Source organism: Brachyhypopomus gauderio, unplaced genomic scaffold, assembly GCF_052324685.1.
Source record: "Brachyhypopomus gauderio isolate BG-103 unplaced genomic scaffold, BGAUD_0.2 sc97, whole genome shotgun sequence".
Classification (NCBI taxonomy): Eukaryota; Metazoa; Chordata; class Actinopteri; order Gymnotiformes; family Hypopomidae; genus Brachyhypopomus; species Brachyhypopomus gauderio.
The window spans coordinates 519997-544146 of NW_027506918.1; the positions used below are offsets into that span (position 1 = coordinate 519997).

The following is a 24150-nucleotide window of genomic DNA, read 5'->3' on the forward strand; positions in this document are numbered from 1 at the left end:
CAGTTAATGATGTAATTTAATTGTAACACTAGATGTCACTAGTGAGATAACGATAGTTAAACAGAACATGAATAGATGGAGTAGGAAGAACACACGTTGAGCGAGTGGGAAATAAAACAAGACAAGTTTCTTAAAGTGTCTATCTTTATTGTATTAAGAACGAATACAATAACGTTACATGGTACCAGGAGTAAATCATAAAGCCCTCTCAACGGGCACGCGACCAGTCTTTCTGGCAGCCCCCGTGGGGTGCGACGCAGGATGGCCCCTCGCCAAGGACCCCAGCATGGAACTCCACCTCCCCCTGGTGATCGCTCCCCTGATCTGGCCTCCTGAGTGGTGCTCTCTTCCTCCATTTCCTCTTCTTTACCGCCTGAACACCAGATCATTGGCTCCACCGGGGTTTCGCCACGGGACCAGTCCATAGTGCTCCCCTCAGAGGGATAGGGACAGACTTCCTCCTTGCACCCTCTCTTCCCCCTCACGGTTTCCCCGGAGAACTCCGAGGGGGGCGGACTCAAGTCCTCCTCCTCCGTTCACGGGTCACTGTCTTCCTCCTCTGTGCACGGCTCACCGTTCTCGTCCTCCGTGTACGGCTCACCGTCCGAGTACTTGGACGGAGGAGGGCGTTCTTCTTCCTCGCCCTCACCATAATACTCGGTGGGGACCGAGTATACGGACGGAGGAGGGCTTTCCTCCTTTTCGGAGTACTCCTCCGACTCTACTCCCTCAAACTCGCTCTCGGGGGTCTTCTCTGCTGAGCAGAGCTCTAGGGAGCCAAGCGCCAGAGGCGAGCAGTCTCTAGTGGGAGAGCCGTGTCGCTCCTTCCACATCCTCACCGCGGCTTCACCATCGAAGCCACCTTGGTGTCCCGAGCCTGACGCAGCAGGTGCGCGCACAACGGGTCCTGCTGCATCTCCTCGCTGGTCACTGGGGCTTCACGGTGCTGTGCAGGGGAAGAGGCATGGTGGTGCCTGCTGGGCCTCTTCCCCTTCTTGGCACGGGTCGTGTATCCTGGCATTCAATTGGTCGGCTCGTCTTTCTGTGATGCTCGGTGGAGGGCGAAGAACGAGGCACAGAATCCTTGTTTGATGAACGCCACGTTTATTAACATATAAGTTTTAGCGTGGATAGCGCACACACAACTATACACACATTATCGTGTATGACTTAGACAAAGACAAGCACGGGACACTGCGCGAACGCACATTAAATAGACAAACCACATAAGCCCAGAGTGATCACGAGACGAGCCACAGTTGAGACGAATGAACACATTCCGACACATCCACACCCACGAAGATCCACAGACGCAGACGACTAGACGTAGACGACATAAATACACGCCCAAAGGGGAGGAGTCAGGGGCTGTAACGTGACAGAGATCAGGAAAACACAGATCAAACACTTAATCAGTGACAATACAGCAGAATGATCATCACCCTTATACACTTGGACTGCTGAACATTATTTATTATAGTATCATTATGATAAGAGATTCCAGTCAGGACATCAGATCCATATTTCTCACATGTAATACATTCACATTCAGTGGACTCAATCTTTCTGATGATTCAGGTTATAAAAATGAAATGACAAAGAGAAATTAAAAAAAATTATTTTCTAAGTCAATAGTTAATAATGAAAGTCATGATTCTAATATTTTGAGGAAAATTGTATTGAATTTTCTAAGATATAGTCAAAATATATATTTATAAATATAATGTTCATTATTACATGTATGCAGATTAATTCAAGGCAACATTAATTTTACTGTTCCACTGTAACTGATATATTTTCTGGTAAGATCCTCATAGGAGAGGAACTGTAATTCCAGAATAAAGGGAAAACAGTGTCAGTAAAAGTGTGTGTTATAGTGCACAGGTGTGAACTGGTTAGAAGATCAGTGAATGTCACTTTCCCCCTGTCCCAGTCCAGCTGAACTCTGACCCTCTGCACTTTCTCTCTAGATGTGATGTAGTAACCTTGTAGTCCTGGGCAGCGTGTCCAGTATTTACCAATGTATTTCCTGTAGTTCAGACTCCACATTGACTCCCAGACCTTCCGTCCCTTTCTACATTCAGACTCTCTAATTACACCCAGTTCCCATAATTCATTGTCTCCAACATCAACATCCCAGCAGTGTGTCCCTGAGTTAAAGCCCTCAGAGCCCAGGACACACGCACACTCATCAAATCTCTCTGGATTATCAGGAAGCAGTGATTTGTGTGGTCTGCGTTCTACAGTAGTGAGATCATCAGACAGGTGGAGGTCTGGATGTGCAGTGTTGGGGTCCAGAGTAACAGGGTCTGAGGAGAGAGAACAGAATGAATCATCATGTTATTCATGTGTTTATGTGATGAGGTCACATCTACAGACTGCAGGCCCTTTACTCTGAGTGAAATGCTGCAGTAGGTTGATAAGAGGGAAGTGATGGTGATGTGTGTTCACCACACACCCCTGCAGTACTTGTGTGCTTGTTGTTTTGACACTTGAAATTGTGTCTATTTTATTCATTAATATATTTCTACATATCTTAGATTCATTATTTGAGTATCACATGTGACACTTAACTAGTGCAGTGTTACTGTTACACTGAGTGTCACACTGTATGTGTGTACTGAAGTGTGTGTGTGTCCTCATTAGTGGGTGGATACTGTTACAGTCCCCCCTCTAAAGGGCGCTACTCCCAGAGTGACTAACACCAGTGGACTGTCCTCAGACTGAAGGACGGGACCAGAGGACGAGGATCACAGTGTCCAGACCCCCCAGGAGCAGATCCTCCAGGGAGGAGTCCACCGACGTGCTACAACTACAACACCCTCACCAGGACAACAGGGGGCGACACACACAACAACAAGGACAGACACAGTGACACAGAAAGACAGACACAGTGATGTGGAGACAACAACACCAATGGAAAACTCAGGTACTGACACAAACATGGTGTCAGGGACACAGACAGGGACATGGACAGACACTAAGATGGTGACAGGGACACACACGGACAGGGACAGACAAACAGACAAGGGAGGGTCCTGGCTGACATGCAGGGAACCTGCTGGTCCCTGGGGGGGTGCCGACCCACAGAAGCTGGAGCAGGGGGTGTCTGCTTGGGCTCAGCTGGACTCTGGGCTGTGGGGAGGTGGAGATGTGTCTGGGTGTTTGGAGCGGTGTGTCCTGGTCCTGGAACAGTGTGGGTGTAGAACCTCCTCCACCTCCATCTGTGACTCAGCACTGCCAGGATCTCCAACTTCACAACCACACTCCTCTGAGCACTACGACTCCTCTTAATAGGATGGAGGCTTGATGGAGGATTGTGGGAAGCCCCTTAGCCTGGAGTCTCAAGGACCCACGCCCCACTTCATACAGCCCTAAAGGGTCAGACTCAGGGTGATGGGGTGTGGGTGGTGTGTAGAGGTGGAGAATGGATGGTGTAGAGGTGGAGAGTAGGTGATGTATAGAGGTGGAGATTGGGTGGTGTGTAGAGGGGAGAGTGGGTGGTGTGTAGATGTGGACAGTGGGTGGTGTAGAGGTGGAGAGTGGGTGGTGTGTAGAGGTGGAGAGTGGGTGGTGTAGAGGTGGAGAGTGGGTGGTGTGTAGAGGTGGAGAGTGGGTGGTGTGTAGAAGGGAGAGTGGGTGGTGTGTAGAGGTGGAGAGTGGGTGGTGTGTAGAGGTGGGGAGTGGGTGGTGTAAAGGTGGAGAGTGGGTGGTGTGTAGAGGTGGAGAGTGGGTGGTGTGTAGAGGTGGAGAGTGGGTGGTGTAGAGGTGGAGAGAGGGTGGTGTGTAGAGGTGGAGAGTGGGTGGTGTAGAGGTGGAGAGTGGGTGGTGTGTAGAGGTGGAGAGTGGGTGGTGTGTAGAGGGAAGAGTGGGTGGTGTGTAGAGGGAAGAGTGGGTGGTGTGTAGAGGTGGAGAGTGGGTGGTGTGTAGAGGTGGAGAGTGGGTGGTGTGTAGAGGTGGGGAGTGGGTGGTGTAAAGGTGGAGAGTGGGTGGTGTGGAGAGTGGGTGGTGTGTAGAGGTGGAGAGTGGGTGGTGTAGAGGTGGAGAGAGGGTGGTGTGTAGAGGTGGAGAGTGGGTGGTGTAGAGGTGGAGAGTGGGTGGTGTGTAGAGGGAAGAGTGGGTGGTGTGTAGAGGTGGAGAGTGGGTGGTGTTTAGAGGTGGAGAGTGGGTGGTGTGTAGAGGTGGAGAGTGGGTGGTGTAGATCTCCTCATGGACTGACTGTCTCTCCTCAGATCAGCAGTCAATTGGTCGTCCCCCTCACTGTTTATACTAATACAGCCTTTAATACTGGAATAGTTCATTTACCAAACACACAATGTTAATGTTTCTCTCTCTATAGAGTTCTAATTGTGAGGAGAACAGAATTACTCTAATTATTCAAAGAACACCAAAACTCACAGTACTGGAGAATCTTCTGCATTCTCTCCCAGACTCTGAACTTCAGGTTGGAAAGATGTTTTACAACATTGATCAGAGCTCCTGACACCATCTCATGTTCCTTTGGGGTGTGATGAACTCTGGAAGTGTATAAAGCTGTATTATCATAATGTTTTATCATATATCATATTCAAATTATTTAACATTTAAATTAACACATGAAAAAAATTTCACTGGAAATGTATAAAGCTGTTTTATTATCTTTCATTAAACATATCAGTGTATCTAACCACTTTTTGCACATAATCAGTATCAATGTATTTTTATTTTTTTAAATACCGTCTTATATCATGTTTCTAAAATAACAGAGACCACACAGTGAAGATCTGAATGTATCAGAATAACAAACACAATGTGTAACACAATATGGAGATCAAACAGAAATAGTTCTGGACTGGGTTCATTGTAAAAGTATTCTATGTGTTATTTACCTTTCTTGCCACTAGGTGGCGTTTGTGATTTACGGTAAGCCTGTGACGTATATAGAATGTGACCGTTAGTTTTGTTTTGTTTGTCAGACCAGTTTTGAACACGGAAGATTTTAACAGCTTAAGCCCGGTTCACACTACACGATTTTAGGCTGGTCTTTCAGTCGCCGACTGATCGCCGACAAAAACTGTGGTCGGAGGCTAATCGGCGATCACTCGTCGCTCGCTCAGTCGTGTAGTGTGAACTGCTGAAAGACGCTGAAAGACGCTCACCGAGCCGTCGCCGACTGGTCACCGACTGGTCGCCGACTGGTCGCAGATGACTGGCAGATATCTAGCATGTTTAATATCTAGCAGTCGGCGACTGAAAGTCGGCAGCAGCGTCTAGCTACAGCCAATGGGAACGTGGAGAGAGAACCACGGCACCGCTGAAGATATCTCTGAAGAATGTAAAAAACTTTCAAGAATGCTTTCAAAACAGTAACCCAGCAAACACACAAAATCCTCACCTTTCTTACAACTTTACTACAACACTGTGTTTAAGTTATTGTGACAGCACTGGAGAAATAGTGCGATTGATTATATGTTCACTGCAACGGAGAGATGAAATAATTCTGGCAACTTGGGACTATGGAGTGTATAAACGGTAAAAAAAAATAACAATAACAAAAATGTGGAGTACATGTACATTGTTTTTTTCTTCTACGTGGTGTTGCTGGTTCTGGGAGAGTTTCGTTTTCGTGTTCTCGTGTTTTTGGACTGCAGCCAGATGAGTCGGCGATTACCCAGTCGTTCCGCAGTCGTGTAATTCGTGAGCCCGCGTCGCCGATTAGTCATGTAGTGTGAACGCCACAACAACTGAAAGACTCGCGATTACAGCACGACCAGTCGTGTAGTGCGGATGGCACAAAAACCTGACGACTGAAAAGTCGTGTAGTGTGAACCAGGCTTTACATATTTGCGCTCATCGTCGTGTGAAATCACTAGTAGAAGCATCGTCTGTCAGTATTTTCATGGATATGTTTATGTATAAACATAAGATGTGTATATTTCTGCACAATTTGTAATTTCATTGATGTAACCGTTGTTGATCATTTAGCATCTCGCTATTTCATATGTTAAGCTAGTTAGTATCTTGCTAGGCTAGTTCTAGGCTTTATGCTTGAAGTAGATGTACTAGATATGGTAATAAGTACATATTTTTTGCTGATTGTGTGTCTTATTTTGCTTCTTTATTTTAGTTTACCCCTTTGCACTCTGTTGATTTGAATAAATTCTCCAAATCCAACTGGTGCGTTGTAGGAGTCATCTGTCTGTCTAATTAAGGAAGGGGAACTCTTTAATGAGGGCAGAACAGTAAAAGACGGACTCCTCTGTGATTTCTACAACAGTGAGTAAGATATCCTGCCTGTTCTACATCTACTAGTGTCAAGATGTCGGCAACAGGGGAAAAGAAGTATGAAACGAGATCAGAGTGTTCTCACTCATCAAATATAACAAAATCATCAAAGCACTCTGTAAGATCTGCAGCTAGCTTTGCTGCAATAGACGCACGAGCTAAAGCTGAAGCCGCACGGGCAAGGGCATTGCATGTGCAGAGGGAAATTGATATTAAATTAAAAAAGGCTCAACTGAAAGTAGAGGAGACGCGTCTCGATGCCACATTGGAGGCTATACAGCAAGAGAAGGAGGCTGATGCTGCTTGTGCCGAAGCTAATGTTTTTGAATCGGCAGTGGATTTGGCAGCTATGGGGGAGCTCACTAGGGTTTATAATGTCGACCAAGGGTCACTCTGTCATTCAGTTGAGAGAACAAAGAAATATGTTCAAGAACAGTGTGCTTATATTAAATCAGATGCGAGCACTGATGACCCAGAGCAGGATGTAAAGGCTGCCTTAACTTCCTCAGCAGCTGCTAACCTCAACTCTGGTGATGATTTCCAGAGACATCACAAGCTACTAAGCCTAAGTGAGACACAACGTCTGTCCGTAAAAGCCACAATGCCAATGGTAACAGCTGCTCATTCAAGGCGGCCGCCAGTGCAATTCACACCGAGAAGTGAAGGAGGTCATGTTGCACCACACCCAGCATCTGAACCAAGGAACCGATGGACGCCCAGGCAAGATACAGGGGATTATAGTTATCCACGGAGAGGAGAACCCAGTGCTGATGCATCAGTGCTGGGAAGGTTCTTAGCTCGCCGTGAGCTACTCACAGCTGGACTCACAAAGTTCAATGACAAACCCGAAAATTACTGGGCTTGGAGGTCCAACTTCTCAAACGCCATTGAAGATCTGGGTCTGAAACCTAGTGAGGACCTTGACCTTCTGATTAAATGGCTTGGTCCAGAGTCGACGGATCACGCTAGGAGATTGAGGTCAGTTCGTATCAATGACCCAAGTCAGGCCCTCAGTATGGTCTGGCAGAGATTAGAGGAGGTTTATGGATCACCAGAGGCCATGAAGGCGGCTCTCTTCCACAAGCTTGAACAATTCCCTAAGTTCTCCAATAAAGAACCCAAGCAACTACGAGAGCTAGGCGACCTTCTCCTGGAGATACAGGCAGCCAAAGAGGATGGGTTCCTGCCTGCCTTAGCTTACCTGGACACTGCGCAAGGCATTAACCCTATCTTGGAAAAATTGCAGTTTAACCTGCAGGAGAAGTGGATGGTGCACGGTACTAAGTATAAAGAAAAACACCACGCCATCTTCCCACCCTTTTCTGTGTTTGCCGACTTCATTCGTTCAGAAGCAAGGATGAGGAACGATCCGAGCTTTGCTGCAGCAGTGCCTCACAATACGCCACCTAGAGGGGAGAAATACTCACCTAGGTCAGCTAAATCCGTAGCTGTGCATAAAATAGAGGTGGCCAATCACCCCAAGGAGAGCGAGACTAAGGGTTCAGGCAACTTTGATAAAGAGTGTCCCATACATAAAAAGCCCCACCCCCTATCTAAGTGTAGATCCTTTAGAGCAAAACTGCTGGACGAGCGTAAGGCCTTCCTTAGAGAAAATAGTATTTGCTTCCGTTGTTGTTCTTCAACCTCTCACCAAGCTAAGGACTGCAAGGACATCATCCAGTGCTCTGAATGCAACAGCGACAAGCACATCGCAGCCCTTCATGCCGGTCCTGCACCATGGTCGACAAAGCCTGCTAGCGGCTCCTCAGAAGAGCATGGCGGGGAGGGAGAAGGACTTTCTTCCGCTTCAGTCACTACCTCAATCTGCACAGAGGTCTGTGGAGACAGCGCAATTACTAAGTCATGCGCTAAAATTAGTCTGGTCTACGTATATCCTAAAGACCGACCTGAGGAGAAAAGGAGAGCATATGCCATCCTGGACGACCAGAGTAATAGGTCACTAGCCAGGTCATCATTCTTTGAGATGTTCAACATAGCCAACGACACTTCTCCCTACACACTCAAAACCTGTGCAGGTGTGTCAGAGGCTGCCGGCCGCAGAGCCAGGGGGTTCATCGTGGAGTCGGCTGATGAAAAAAACAGTCTAGCTCTACCTACACTCATTGAGTGTGATCAACTGCCTGACAATAGGGCAGAGATACCTACGCCAGCTGCTGTGATGCACCATTCACACCTGAAGTCCCTCACCTCAAAAATACCTCCTCTTGATCCGGAGGCCGAGATCTTACTCCTTTTAGGAAGAGACATGATCCAGGTGCACAAGGTTCTTGAACAGCGCAATGGCCCCCCACATGCTCCCTTTGCCCAGCGATTAGCCCTCGGCTGGGTGATAGTAGGGGATGTGTGTATTAATGGCGCGCACGCACCCTCGCCTGTGAATGTCTACAGAACTTATGTTCTTGAGAATGGGCGTCCCAGTGTCCTTTGTCCCTGCCCCAACAAGATCGAACTCAAGGAGAAGCTCAATCTCATTGGTCAGTTTCAGGATCCTTCATTCTCCAATCAACCATCCCTGCCAAATGACAAAACCCGACTCATGGGGAAGTTCATCTTCTGTAACACAAGAGATGATGAGAAGACGGCCCCATCTATGGAAGATATTGCCTTCCTGACAATTATGGAGAAGGAACTGAAACAGGGTGATGACAACAGCTGGGAGGCTCCTCTCCCCTTCCGGAGCCCACGCCAGCGTCTGCCAAACAACTGTGAGCAGGCAAGGACTCGTCTTGCTGCAGTTACCAGGACGCTAAGGAAACACTCAGAAAAGAGAGAGTATTTCATTGAGTTCATGAGCAAGCTCTTTGAGAATGGTCATGCTGAAGTAGCACCACCTTCCCCACCAGATGAGGAGTGCTGGTATCTACCGTTCTTTGGAGTATATCATCCTCAGAAGCCTGGGCAGGTGAGGGTGGTATTCGACTCCAGCGCGCAATACCAAGGGGTGTCCCTCAATGATGTCCTTCTTACGGGCCCAAACATGAACAACAGTTTGCTCGGGGTATTGCTACGGTTTAGGAGGGAGCCAGTAGCAGTAACCACTGACATCCAGCAGATGTTCCATTGCTTTGTAGTACGTGAGGACCATCGGAATTTTCTGCACTTCCTCTGGCATCGTAATAATGACCTGGATGATGATGTCATTGAGTACAGGATGCGTGTACATGTCTTTGGAAATAGCCCGTCACCGTCCGTAGCCGCATATGGGCTCCGAAGAGCAGGGGTCACCAACGTGGTGCCCGCGGGCACCATGTCGCCCGCAAGGACGTCACGAGTCGCCTGCGGGCTTGTTTTAAAAATAGCTCACTGTAGTGCCATGCACCAAAGCGCTGCATCGTTTATGTTTTTGCTACTATTATAGATTGGCCGCGGTTGCTAGCGGTCTTCCTGCTTAGCAATTGACACTCGCACTCGCACCCCCCCCCCCCCCCCCCCCCCGCTCAACAACTTTTCATTAGATTGATGCGAATTCATCTGGTAGCCCTCCGCAATAATTGGTCTCCAAGAAGTAGCTCCCAGTTTCAAAAAGGTTGGTGACCCCTGGACTAATCGGACTGGCGAGGCGGATCCTAGACGCGATGCTGTTGAAGGCCGGCCCAGAAAGGCTCACGCACGAGGTCCTGACCACGCTCATGACAGAGGTCTCAGCTATTCTAAACGCCCGCCCTCTGGTTCCTGTGTCGACAGACCCCAACTCCCCATTCATCCTGACGCCTGCAACACTTCTCACGCAGAAGGTTGGTGCCCTCCCTCCTCCCAAGGGTGAATTCGACAAGAAGGACCTCTACGGCAAGCAGTGGAGGCAGGTCCAAAGCCTCGCCACCACCCTTTGGCATCGATGGAAGGCTGAGTACCTCCCCACTCTGCAGAGACGCAGGAAGTGGAGAAAGGAGACATGCAATTTGAAAGAAGGGGATGTTATCCTCTTGAAAAATGACCAGTTGCAGAGGAACAACTGGCCCATGGGCATCATCATCGAGACTTTCCCCAGCACGGATGGGAGGGTAAGGAAGGTGGAGTTCAAGACTTTAAGGGACGGGTCAAGCCAGACTTTTCTGCGGCCAGTCTCTGAGGTCGTCCTACTTTCCCCAGAGACTGATTAGTGTTTATAGTACCTAAATTCACCTGGATAAAAGGTGGCATCTTTTTAGATACCAGGCGGGGAGTGTTCTGGACTGGGTTCATTGTAAAAGTATTCTATGTGTTATTTACCTTTCTTGCCACTAGGTGGCGTTTGAGATTTACGGTAAGCCTGTGACGTATATAGAATGTGACCGTTAGTTTTGTTTTGTTTGTCAGACCAGTTTTGAACACGGAAGATTTAACAGCTTACATATTTGCGCCCATCGTCATGTGAAATCACTTGTAGAAGCATCGTCTGTCAGTATTTTCATGGATATGTTTATGTATAAACATAAGATGTGTATATTTCTGCAGTTTGTAATTTCATTGATGTAACCGTTGTTGATCATTTAGCATCTCGCTATTTCATATGTTAAGCTAGTTAGTATCTTGCTAGGCTAGTTCTAGGCTTTATGCTTGAAGTAGATGTACTAGATATGGTAATAAGTACATATTTTTTGCTGATTGTGTGTCTTATTTTGCTTCTTTATTTTAGTTTACCCCTTTGCACTCTGTTGATTTGAATAAATTCTCCAAATCCAACTGGTGCGTTGTAGGAGTCATCTGTCTGTCTAATTAAGGAAGGGGAACTCTTTAATGAGGGCAGAACAGAAATAATAATCACGTACTGTTTCAATGTGGACGACACGTTCTGAGAAGGAAACAGAGGGACAAACACAGAAAGTGAAATCAAATTTTAGTCATTTTGTTTATATGAGGGTCAAACATGCATCTTCCTTATATGATAATAACATCAATGTGTCTAAAGACCCTTACACACACACACACTCACACAAACTAAAACAATTGTCAAAACATTTTATTTATGCGTTTGTGTGTGTGTGTGTGTGTGTGTGTGTGTGTGTGTGTGTTTGTGTGTGTGAGAGAGAGAGAGAGAGAGAGAGAGAGAGAGAAAGATACAGACTGAGTGATTCTTACTAGTAAGAACGGGATGTTCTCAGCTTCCATCTCCTTCTCTGTGTTTCTGATTTGATCTGAAAGAGATGCTATTTCTCCACTCATCTCCTCAATCTTCCTCCTCATCATGTGACTCTTCAGCTCCTCTTCCTCCTTCAGTGCAGCTATTCTTGCTGCTTCTTCATCTCTTAGAAACTGGTGGATCTTCTCAAACTCCTCCTTTATCTGCCTCTCTGTGTGCTGGGCCTGATACTGGAATGGGAGATGATGAGGAAATATTAACTGTCCAAATGTGTGTGTTTCATTATGGTGTACGTGGACAGTGATCACAGCACCATTCAGAACTCAGAGTGACCTTTCACCTTAATGTGTGCTGCTGTTTTCTCACTGGCTTGTTTATGTTCCTCTAAGACCTTCAGATGCTGCTGTAGAGACTCCAGTGAGGTCTTGAGTTTGTTCTGTAAAAATGGCAGAGGACGGTACAAGTCTTACAGGATTTAATCTCAGTGTCTGTATCTGTGCTGGAGATTACAAAGATTACAAAATAATGTCAAGAATGAAAAGAATACCACGTTTACTCTTTGACCAAGTTTCGTTTACTGTAAAATAGTAATACTATATATTTACAGTATGTGTGTAAAAATGTTATTTATATTTTAATTTTGAATAAATAAACTTTAAATATAATAACTGTGAAGGTTTGATTTAATTTCAAATCCCATCCCCTGACAGGTTTAATCTAGCCTATTTAATATTCATTTCAAAATAATCTAAACCATGGAAGAAAACAGATATTACAGTTAAATATATATAGTATGTTTCATACCTTAAAGTCACAAACAGCTTCATCTACTGGACAGCAGTCGTGAGTTTTATGTGCCTTTGAAATCTGACACACCACACACACAGGCTGTTGGTCCTCCAGACAGAAGACTTTGAGTTTCTCATTGTGCAGACTGCAAATCACCTCAGACCCTGCTGAAGATCTCTGACTCCTGCTCGCTAGAAAAGACTCACACAGGTTCTTTAGTGCAAGATTAAGAGGAGGGTTGGAATTAAAGGATCTTCTTCTACAAACTGGACATTCTTGAGATCTCTTGGTTTGCCAGAACTGCTGCAGACAGGTTTTACACACACTGTGGGTACATGGCAGTAAAACAGGTTCCCTGAAGATGTCACAGCACACAGGACATGAAAACTCTTCTTCTGACAGAGTGTTTGTAGCAGCCATTTCCTCCAACAGCTGCTGTAATAGATCGTTCTGCCCAAACGTCAATTCCGTAGGCTAAGTGTAGTTCTTCATCCAGGTTAGCGAGTTTAAGGAGTTGATGCCAGAGTATAGAGATCATCAAAACATTTATGCCAGACGTGAGTCAAGACAGGTGTGGCATTCAAAGATTTACTCACTTAAATGGGCAGCTGTGTACAGGGAGGAGGGGACTGTTTAAATAAGTCAAAAAGATGAAAACCTTTATGATCTTTCCACCAGATGGCGCCAATTCACTATTGATTCACCTGATTGAATCGGAGAACGTCAGCTAACACTGCCTTAGTTTTTACAGTTTAGTTACAGTCTGTAATGTCTCCTTTTGCCCAAACATCACTTTCACATTTAGGTCTTCTGTCATAAACACTGTAGCATAGGAGAGAATCAGTCACTGTAGTCCTTTATCCAGCTGAGGAAGTTTAGTCTCCTTTCATAAATAAGGCAGAAATAAGTGAATACCAGATTTAAGAGGTTCTCATTATATTAATTACTCACCTGAACACAGAATTAATAAAGACTAGTGTGGTGTTACATGGTTAACTTCCTTGTACATCTGTGTATGGAGGGGTGGAGCTGTTTGTGAAGGAGATAACAAATAAGGTTTGTAGTTGGTAGTTTGTCCTCACTAGGGAGTAGTAGTCCACTAACAATTAATAATTACTGATCACGAAAACCTCAACTCAGTCTGTGTGTATTTATAATTATATAATAATAATAATAACCTTTATTTGTGAAGCACCTTTCATACATACATGCAACTCAAAGTGCTTTACAGAATAAATAAAAAAGAAACATTAAAAGGAAGCAAAAATAAGAAGACAAAAGGAAAAGAGAAATTAAAGATAAAAAGGAAACAAACACAATCAGGGTATCTGCACATTTTTAAATCTCAAATTCAGTGACTTTTAAGACCTTTTTAATACCACTCACAAGAAAAAATAATACCAGGGTTGCCAACTTTTCAAGATCGCTTGAGGGTGTGGCGAGTGTAAGTTGTTGACGGGGGGGGCAACAGCACACGGGGACCTCGCGCAGGGGCGGAGCCACCGCGATTACGTCATTGTCGGCACTCGGAACCTCGCGCCGGTCGCGATGCCGTAGAAATACTCCCATGGACTCCTATGGTAATTCAGGAATGCGGAAGTAAACGTGCCATGGGGAGACCAATAGTTCCAAACATGCTATAGTTCCAGCATTGAACTGCGTTTATTTGAAGCATTTCTGCGGCTGTTTTTTTGGTAAGTTAATGAATTATTCATCGTTTCCTATATAATCCTCCATAAATGTGATTAGTATTACTGTTATAGTTAAGTGGTCACTTGTTAGTTTATTTCTGCATTTTAGATACCTTTAGTAAATAATTTTAGTAAAATACTGTGCTCTTCTTCAGGGCTCTCATTACTGTGCTTAATTGCAATTTGACATTCATTACAAATTTTGGAATATTTGATTACTTGATTCACAATGTAGCCTGTCAGATGATAGAGAGCACAGGTCTCCATTTTTGTGTAGTCAGGTGAGGGTGTAGTCACAGGGTTGTGCTCCAACAGGTCATCCACTCTGATGCCAGGACTGGGAAATTCCTCTTTAGCATCCAGGAAGTCTGCCAATAGGCTACTGTCATCCTCCTGATAGCTTCCTGATTTTAGTGTAATAAGAAACTGTCCAACTGATATTGATCTTAGTGCCTGGTGAAACTCTACAGGAGTTGGGACTGGATTCCTCTGTCTTATGCAGCTAAACAGGTTTTCAAGACAGTCTTGTGTAAACCTGCTTGTCAACACAAAAAAGTGTCCCTGGGCCAGCATGTCTTCTTGGATTGACAATATTGTGGATGTTGCCATAATCGTTTGCACAGGTTTCCAGCTACCCTGTCGACCAATCTTCAGACCATGAAACAACTGGATCATTTGCTGAAGGAACATGATTGATTTATGATATTGATGGTTATTATGCCTGCTCAGTGCCATTACTGGGTGGCGAGAAGACATGATGTCAAACCAGTGGTTCACCTGCTCCAGGAACCATGCTGTTGTCAGGTAAGAGTCAGCTCGTTGTTCTTGCTCCACCATGTATTTCAGCCCGGCACTTGTTGCTTTGCTAAAGACATTTAATGCAGGGCCTTCCTTCATCTTGTCAAAATGACTGGGGTGAAGGGTTTTATGTGACACATTTGGAGCAATTTTTAGTGTCATCCCCTCTTGAAAAGCCACCAAATCTTGCAACGGGCCAATCAAAGCTTCACAGGAAGAGAGCTTCTCCCTCTCCACTTTATCTGGAGGAATTGTAAACGTCTGTCCACGGACAAGGGCACTTCTCAAGTTCTTAACTAGATGTGGGACATCTGGCATAAAGTATAGCCTTCTGTCTGGTTTTGCTGGATGTGGAATAGATGTTTTATTATGGTCCACTCCGAAAGCCTTCCACATTGCCCAATTAGGGCTGCCCATGTCAGTGGTGATATTAATAACATGTAGGCCTATGGAGTCTGCTCTGTGAATAATGTCTAAAATGAGTGGTTTATAAACTGCCCCATCAGTGGAGTTACCACTGTAGTGGTAAGCCACAACTTGTTTCCAGTGTGTTGTGCTCCCTGCCAACATAAAAGCACATGCATGCGTTGCTTCTCCTGTGTGGCCAGGTAAAAGTCACATCCCCATAAAGCTTCCCTGTTCCCAGGTGCAGTTCCACGCTTGGTGTGATTGACATCTCATCAAGAGTCAGCACACATTCCTTCTCCACCTCATTTAGGCTATCTACCTTCAGCTTAAGCATGTCAAACACTTCCCCCAATATTCCTGGTTCCATCTTTATAAACTGTAGTCTTCTTTGCAGGGTTCTAATGTCAGGGAGAGGAATCTTCATGTCCTGCAGGAGCTTGTAGCCTTTTGAGCCTGTAGAGTTTTATGGCCTTTTTAATGTCATTACCCCATCTGATGCACCTCTTGCTCTTCATTCCAATTGCATTCATCTGAGTTTTAGAAAAAACTGCTCCAAATTTCTTTTCCCTAACTAAATTTTTTCTCCATAGGACTGCATTTATTCTTTTTTGTCGTTTAAGGGCTGCTTCTAAACATTTTATTTGTGTTTTTAGGTTCTTCCTCAGGTCTCTCTCACTTACCCCTGGCTCACTTGGATGCTGCACACTCGTACTTGGCTCACTGCTTTCTGGTATACCTCTCTCAGTCTCCTCACAGCCTCCACCTTCCCTTATTTCACATCCCTCACTTTCCCTTCTCCGTCTCTCCTCATTTCCTTCAGTAATATCTGAAATGATTGCATGGCATTGTTAGGTTTAAAAAACGGGATTAGCAATTGAAATACAAATAAACTTTATTCATTATAATTATATGAATTATTATTTAAAATCATTCATACCAAATTTTATTTTAGGACAATATGTGTGGTCACTCGTCACTGCAAGAGAAATGACAGGAGATTTTGGGGTTCTCAGAGCAGGGGCCTTCCTTTTCTTAGGCTCAGGACGATGGATAAATATGGTTGGAACAGCATCAGCTTTCAATTTCACTTGGCCTGTTTTGGTTGTCGTGAATTGTTCTCCCTCAAAGTGTGCCTGCAGAATGAGTTTAAATTCCTCACAGAATCTCAGACCACATATCATATCTTTATTTGAAGTCAGGTGCGTAATGCAACACAAAAATGAAACAATAAATCATGATCTGCACATTTGGTGTATGAGCAGAACTTACTGCACATAGTTTTCTGTTATTGTAATTTCTTGTGATGGTCAGGTTGATTCTACTGATTTGGGCCAACCACTTTTTTCTTCTGTAGGTATCTTTTGGAAACCCATACATCCGGATCCCTTTCTCGGACCCGATTGGTACATCCAAATGCTGCACAGCCAACCATGTTCAATAAGAAATCAATCTGTAGATTATACTTAAACACAGGATAAGATGGTGAAATATCCTATGCCACTCCCATACTCCTCACAAGGCCCTACCGCCCATCTTCTCTCCAACAACCATAACCGTGCATGTTATTAACCAACCAACCACTATTAGAACACTGCAACATCTATGAACTGATACTGGCTCGGCAAGGATCCAGAAGCACAGAGTACTATGTTCATGGTCCATTGCTTCAACTGCCAAGTACTCAGATCATCACATCAACCTGGACTGACCTTCAAACAAAGCAACAACGACATCCTAAACACACACCAGTTGTTTGAGCAGAACACAACAACAGCTACAATCTGATACTGGCTCGGCAAGGATCCAGAATCACAGCGTGCTATGTTCATGGTCACTTGCCTCAACTGCCACGTACTCAGACCACAACACAGCCCTAGACAGACCTTCACGCAAAGTAACAGCAACGCCCACAACCACTTACAAGCTCTTCACTGGGGTCATCAGGTGGGCACCTCCCTTCGTTGGTGTTTCATTGATTTGAGCCCACAACACCTCCAGGAGGCTCAACGGTGAGGGCTGGCGTCCCAGCCTCACCCCCCTCAAAGCTTGCTGTTCAACCACCTTTTATGTTACCCATTTCACCTTCCCAACGTCTCACTCATAAGACCGGTCAAGCCACCTTTATGGGACATGCCCCCAAGTAGTCTGTGCCCTCTTAATCCACAGCCATTGGCTAGCTCTTTCAGCTACCACCGACAGCTCCTTCACAGCTGATCTTAACTTTCTCCCTCTAAGGCAGAACTGTGTTAACAACGATGTCATAGATTTAGCCACAAAGCCCCTAGCACCTACTTCTACTGGTCTTATGTGCGCCTGCCATCCGCGTTCTCGCACATTAGCCACCAAGTCAGCGTATTTTAACTTTTTCCTCTCAAATGCTTCATCAACCGCGTCTTCAAACGGAACCGTTAATTCGATAAAGTAAACAATCCGTTTACTTTCCGAGTACAACACCATATCGGGCCTCAATGAAGTTACTGCTATGCACTCCGGAACCTGTAGTTTTCTCCCTATATCTACTAGAAGTTTCCAATCTCGTGCTTCACCCCACCTGCCAACATCAACGGCACAATCGTGTTCTCCTGCACATTGACCCTCCCTCACAAACCTACTTGCGTACCGATTACCAACACTAGTCAATGCATTAACCTCTAAGCACTTCTTATCAAATAAACACGCTAGCACACTTAGAACTTGATTATGCCTCCATGTATATCGCCCCTGTGACAAACTAACAGTTTGATGGGAAACGAAAATGTTAGGGATGAATTAATTTATGTATTTAATGATGTTATTTTAGTGTTGTAATGTGGCTAATGAATTAATTTATATATTTAATGATGTTATTTTAGTGTTGTAGTGTAGACTACAGAATAAATAGTAGTTTTTATTTATATAGTTTATATATATTTATATAGTTTTTATTTATATAGTATTTATATAGTAGAATAAATATTTATTATTTATTTATTTATAATAGTAGAATAAATAGTAGTAGTAGCAGTTAAATGTGTTTTTAGTGTTGTTTTGTGGGCTAAATAAATCTATGCCTGAACCTTTAATAGTGCAGGCTGCTTCAACAGGCTATTTGTAACTCTAGTTTTGTTCAAAGATACTATAAAAAATTATATCAATAAATATTTTTATCATCAAGTTGTTAGTATGTGGAAAATGATAATTAATGCATATTATGTTGTAATATTTACCAGAAATATGGTAACCGCTGATGTCTTTCCCGCTTAAAACCTTTCAGTGCTCGTGTTTGATTGGAACTGTACGGGACTCCATGAACCACGTGACCTCTGAGCGGCAAGATCAGAGTGTCACAACTCTCTCTTTCTACGGCTCTGCCTCTCTCACAATCCCCCACCTACTGATTATCACACACACCTGTCTCTAATTCCCTCTCACTCCTTACAAGTCCACAGGTCCTGCAGGTCGGTGCGGTGCAATCCCACGACACCATCCTCGTTGTCTGCTGCTTCTGTTACCCAGTTACATTTCCCTGATGAGTAAGCTGCACTGAAGGAGATGCACTGAAGGAGGAAGAGGAGCAGAAGAGTCACATGATGAGGAGGAAGATTGAGGAGATGAGTGGAGAAATAGCATCTCTTTCAGATCAAATCAGAAAAACAGAGAAGGAGATGGAAGCTGAGAACATCCCGTTCTTACTAGTAAGAATCACAACTGCTGCTGTGGATGGAGGCGACCAGTAGGGGGCCCGCCGTACCGTGACACAGGGACAATACAGCAGAGGAGGAGATCAGGAAAACACTTACAGATCAAACACTTAATCAGGATCAATACAGCAGAGGAGGAGATCAGGAAATCACTTACAGATCAAACACTTAATCAGGAACAATACAGCAGAATGATCATCACTCTTATACACTTGGACTGCTGAACATTATTTATTATGGTATCATTATGGTAAGAGATTCCAGTCAGGACATCAGATCCATATATCTCACATGTAACATTCACATTCAGTGGACTCAATCTTTCTGATGATTCAGGTTATAAAAATGTAATGACAATGATTCTAATATTTTGAAGAAAAACGTATTGACGTTTTCTAATATATAGTCAATATATAAAATGTTCATTATTACATGCATACAGATTATTTCAAGGCAACATTAACTTTGCTGTTCCACAGTTACTGATATCTTTGCTGGTAAGATCCTCATAGGAGAGGAACTGTAACTGCAGAATAATGGGAAAACAGTGTCAGTAAAAGTGTGTGTTATAGTGCACAGGTGTGAACTGGTTAGAAGATCAGTGAATGTCACTTTCCCCCTGTCCCAGTCCAGCTGAACTCTGACCCTCTGCAGTTCCTCTGTAGGTGTGAAGTAGTGATCTGTCTGTCCTGGGCAGCGTGTCCAGTAAGTGCCCGGATTGTAGCCCAGACTCCACACTGAATCCCAGACCCTCTCTCCCTTTCTCCATTCAGACTCTCTAATTACACCCAGTGCCCACTCATCACTGTCTCCAACATCAACATCCCAGCAGTGTGTCCCTGAGTTAAAGCCCTCAGAGCCCAGGACACACTCACACACATCAAATCTCTCTGGATTATCAGGAAGCAGTGAGTTCTGTGGTCTCTCTTCTACAGTAGTGAGATCATCAGACAGGTGGAGGTGTGGATGTGCAGTGTTGGGGTCCAGAGTAACAGGGTCTGAGGAGAGAGAACAGAATGAATCATCATGTTCTTCATGTGTTTATGTGATGAGGTCACATCTACAGACTGCAGGCCCTTTACTCTGAGTGAAATGCTGCAGTAGGTTGATGAGAGGGAAGTGATGGTGATGTGTGTTCACCACACACCCCTGCAGTACTTGTGTGCTTGTTTTGACGCTTGAAATTGTGTCTGTTTTATTCATTAATATATTTCTACATATCTTGGATTCATTATGTGAGTATCACATGTTACACTGAGTGTCACACTGCATGTGTGTATTATTAGTGTCTGTGTACTGAAGTGTGTGTGTGTCCTCATTAGTGGGTGGATACTGTTACAGTTCCCCCACTAAAGGGCGCTACTCCCAGAGTGACTAACACCAGTGGACAGTCCCCAGACTGAAGGACAGGACCAGAGGACGAGGACCACAGTGTCCAGACCCCCCAGGAGCAGATCCTCCAGGGAGGAGTCCACCGACGTGCCACAACTACAACACCCTCCCCAGGACAACAGGGGGCTACACACACAACACAGACACAGTGACAGACAGAAACACAGACACAGTGATGCCATGACAACACCAAGGAAAACTCTCGTACCAACACAAAGATGTTATCAGTGACACAGACAGATGCAGACATGTACACAAAAACAGCAACAGAGATACAGACAAGGACACAGACACAAAGATGGCGACAGGGATACACACCGACAGGGACAGACAAACAGACAAGGGAGGGTCCTGGCCGACATGCAGGGAACCTGCTGGTCCCTGGGGGGGCGCCGACCCACAGAGGCTGGAGCAGGGGGTGTCTGCTTGGGCTCAGCTGGACTCTGGGCTGTGGGGAGGTGGAGATGTGTCTGGGTGTTTGGAGTGCTGTGTCCTGTTCCTGGAACAGTGTGGGTGTAGAACCTCCTCCACCTCCATCTGTCAGCACTGCTAGGATCTCCACCTTCACAACCACACTCCTCTGAGCACTACGACTCCTCTTAATAGGATGGAGGATTGTGGGAAGCCCCTTAGCCTGGAGTCTCAAGGACCCGCGTCCCACTCCATACAGCCCTATAGGGTCAGACTCAGGGTGATGGGGAGTGGGTGGTGTAGAGGTGGAGAGTGCGTGGTGTGTAGAGGGGAGAGTGGGTGGTGTAGAGGTGGAGAGTGGGTGGTGTGTAGAGGGGAGAGTGGGTGGTGTGTAGAGGTGGAGAGTGGGTGGTGTGTAGAGGGGGAGAGTGGGTGTTGTGTAGAGGTGGAGAGTGGGTGGTGTAGAGGTGGAGAGTGGGTGGTGTGTAGAGGGGAGAGTGGGTGGTGTAGAGGTGGAGAGTGGGTGGTGTGTAGAGGGGAGAGTGGGTGGTGTGTAGAGGTGGAGAGTGGGTGGTGTGTAGAGGGGGAGAGTGTGTGGTGTGTAGAGGGGGAGAGTGGGTGGTGTGTAGAGGGGGAGAGTGGGTGGTGTGTAGAGGGGAGAGTGGGTGGTGTGTAGAGGTGGAGAGTGGGTGGTGTGTAGATGTGGAGAGTGGGTGGTGTAGATCTCCTCATGGACTGACTGTCTCTCCTCAGACCAGCAGTCAACTGGTCGTCCCCCTCACTGTTTATACTAATACAGCCTTTAATACTGGAATAGTTCATGTACCAAACACACAATGTTAATGTTTCTCTCTCTAAAGAGTTCTAATTGTGAGGAGAACAGAATTACTCTAATTAATCAAAGAACACCAAAACTCACAGTACTGGAGAATCTTCTGCATTCTCTCCCAGACTCTGAACTTCAGGTTGGAAAGATGTTTTGCTACATTGATCAGAGCTCCTGACACCTTCTCATGTTGTTTTGGGGTGTGATGAACTCTGGAAGTGTATAAAGCTGTATTATCATAATATTTTAGCATATATCATATTCTAATTATTTAACATTTAAATTAACACATGAAAAAAATTTCACATGAAATATACAAAGCTGTATTATTATCTTTCATTAAACATATCAGTGTATCTAACCACGTTTTGCACATAATCAGTATCAAAAATGTATTTATATTTTCTTAAATACCGTCTTCATATATCATGTTTCTGAAATAACAGAGACCACATACTGAAGATTTGAATGTATGAGAACAATTTCACAAACACAATGTGTAACATAATATATCAAACAGAAATAATAATCATTTACTTTTTCAGTGTGGACGACACGTTCTGATAAGGAAACAGAGGAACAAACACAGAAAGTGAAATCAAATTTTAGTCATTTTGTTTATATAAGGGTCAAACATGCATCTTCCTTATATGATAACATCAATGTGTCTAAAGACCCTCACACACACACACACACACGCGCGCACGCACACACACAAACTAAAACAAATGTCAAAACATTTTACTTATGCATTTGTGTGTGTGTGTGTGTGTGTGTGTGTGAGAGAGAGAGACAGAGAGAGAGAGAGAGAGAGAGAGAGAGAGAGAGAGAGAGAAAGATACAGACTGAGTGATTCTTACTAGTAAGAACGGGATGTTCTCAGCTTCCATCTCCTTCTCTGTGTTTCTGATTTGATCTGAAAGAGATGCTATTTCTCCACTCATCTCCTCAATCTTCCTCCTCATCATGTGACTCTTCTGCTCCTCTTCCTCCTTCAGTGCAGCTATTCTTGCTGCTTCTTCATCTCTTAGAAACTGGTGGATCTTCTCAAACTCCTCCTTTATCTGCCTCTCTGTGTGCTGGGCCTGATACTGGAATGGGAGATGATGAGGAAATATAAACTGTCCAAATGTGTGTGTTTCATTATGGTGTACGTGGACAGTGATCACAGCACCATTCAGAACACAGAGTGACCTTTCACCTTAATGTGTGCTGCTGTTTTATCACAGACTTGTTTATGTTCCTCTAAGACCTTCAGATGCTGCTGTAGAGACTCCAGTGAGGTCTTGAGTTTGTTCTGTAAAATACGGGTTTAGTAGAGGACAGTGTGAGTCTTATAGGACTCATCACTGCATCTGTATAGATGTGCTGGAGATTACAGTGATTATAATGACTGAACACAATGGCATGATTACTATGATTCCTTATCATCCTTTTACTATCAAATTGAGATGTATGATATATTGTAGCAGGATGTATATCAATATTTTTATTTATATTTTCACGATGAATGAAGGTCTGATTTAGTTGTCTGAAATCTCATCATCTGACAAATTTAATCTAGACTGTCTAACATATATTTCAAGATAATTGTAAACACTGGAAAAACATTACAGTTAAACATTAGTGTATATTTCATACCTTAAAGTCACACACAGCTTCCTCTACTGGACAGCAGTCATGAGTTTTATGCTCCTTTGAAATCTGACACACCACACACACAGGCTGTTGGTCCTCCAGACAGAAGACTTTGAGTTTCTCATTGTGCAGACTGCAGAGAACCTCAGACCCTGCTGAAGATCTCTGACTCCTGCTCGCTAGAAAAGACTCACACAGGTTCTTTAATGCACGATTAAGGGGAGGTTCAGATTTAGAAGATCTTCTCCTACAAACTGGACATTCTTGAGATCCCTTGGTTTCCCAGAACTGCTGCAGACAGGTTTTACACACACTGTGGGTACATGACAGTAAAACAGGATCCCTGAAGATGTCACAGCACACAGGACATGAAAACTCTTCTTCTGACAGAGGGTTTGTAGCAGCCATTTCCTCCAACAGCTGCTGTGCTGTTTCTCTGTAATGTCTCCTTCTGTACAAATTTCACTTTCACTTTTAGATCGTCTGTAATAAACACAGTAGCACAGGAGAGAATCAGTCACTGTAGTCCTTTATCCAGCTGAGGAAGTTTAGACTCCTTTTAGAAATAAGGCAGAAAGAAGTAAATACCAGAGTTAAGAGGTTTTCATAATATTTATAACTCACCTGAACGCAGAATTAATAAAGACTATGTGTGTCATTCCCAGATTTACTTCCTCAAACAGGGAGGTCTGTACAGGGAGGAGGAGCTTCGGTTTAAGAGCTAATATGCTGCAAAACATACATGATTTCTCCACCAGATGGCGACAGTTCTGCAGCTGCAGAACAGATCACTGTTAGGATGTGTTCAATGGTCATACAAGAATGACTAAACTCAGGAGGTCAAAATATGAATCAGTTCTCATTTCAAAATCTTAATATTTTTAATTTGAAGATGTGAAATTACATTAAACGCATGTTATCATGAATATGTCATAAAAAGCTAAGACACGTGACACTGGGTCCTGGAGTAACTGTTCACAGAATGATCACACTGTGTAAGAAGGGCAGAAACCAGGAGAGCAGAGAGTGGAGGAAGAGTTTCAATCACGGTAACCTCAGCCAAATAAATAAAGTGGTGATTAAAGAATGACTAAACTCAGTAGGTCAAAAGATGAATCAGATCTCATTTCAAAACTTTAATATTTTTTACATTAATTAAATGAAATGACATTA

General features: G+C 44.4%; 2 protein-coding genes and 1 long non-coding RNA gene across 3 annotated transcripts; 1 reads left to right on the forward strand and 2 right to left on the reverse strand.

The window, feature by feature from the left end:
- Window positions 1-535: 535 nt before the first annotated feature.
- On the reverse strand, window positions 536-12704 carry LOC143496626 (E3 ubiquitin-protein ligase TRIM35-like). Its single transcript, XM_076992807.1, has 6 exons — window positions 12149-12704; window positions 11685-11780; window positions 11344-11574; window positions 11034-11056; window positions 4399-4517; window positions 536-2309 (listed from the first exon to the last, which is right to left on the reverse strand). The coding sequence occupies exons 1-6, from the start codon at window positions 12551-12553 to the stop codon at window positions 1771-1773; spliced, it is 1413 nt and encodes a 470-aa protein (XP_076848922.1). The 5' UTR covers window positions 12554-12704; the 3' UTR covers window positions 536-1770.
- Window positions 12705-13979: 1275 nt separating this feature from the next.
- LOC143496627 (uncharacterized) lies at window positions 13980-17829 on the forward strand. Its single transcript, XR_013125670.1, has 4 exons — window positions 13980-14628; window positions 15684-15760; window positions 15983-16229; window positions 16385-17829. It is a non-coding gene; the product is annotated as an uncharacterized LOC143496627 (long non-coding RNA).
- A 1060-nt stretch (window positions 17830-18889) lies between these two features.
- LOC143496597 (E3 ubiquitin-protein ligase TRIM35-like) lies at window positions 18890-23667 on the reverse strand. Its single transcript, XM_076992769.1, has 7 exons — window positions 23602-23667; window positions 22981-23460; window positions 22541-22636; window positions 22200-22430; window positions 21877-21899; window positions 21433-21551; window positions 18890-19708 (listed from the first exon to the last, which is right to left on the reverse strand). The coding sequence occupies exons 2-7, from the start codon at window positions 23383-23385 to the stop codon at window positions 19170-19172; spliced, it is 1413 nt and encodes a 470-aa protein (XP_076848884.1). The 5' UTR covers window positions 23386-23460; window positions 23602-23667; the 3' UTR covers window positions 18890-19169.
- Window positions 23668-24150: the final 483 nt, after the last annotated feature.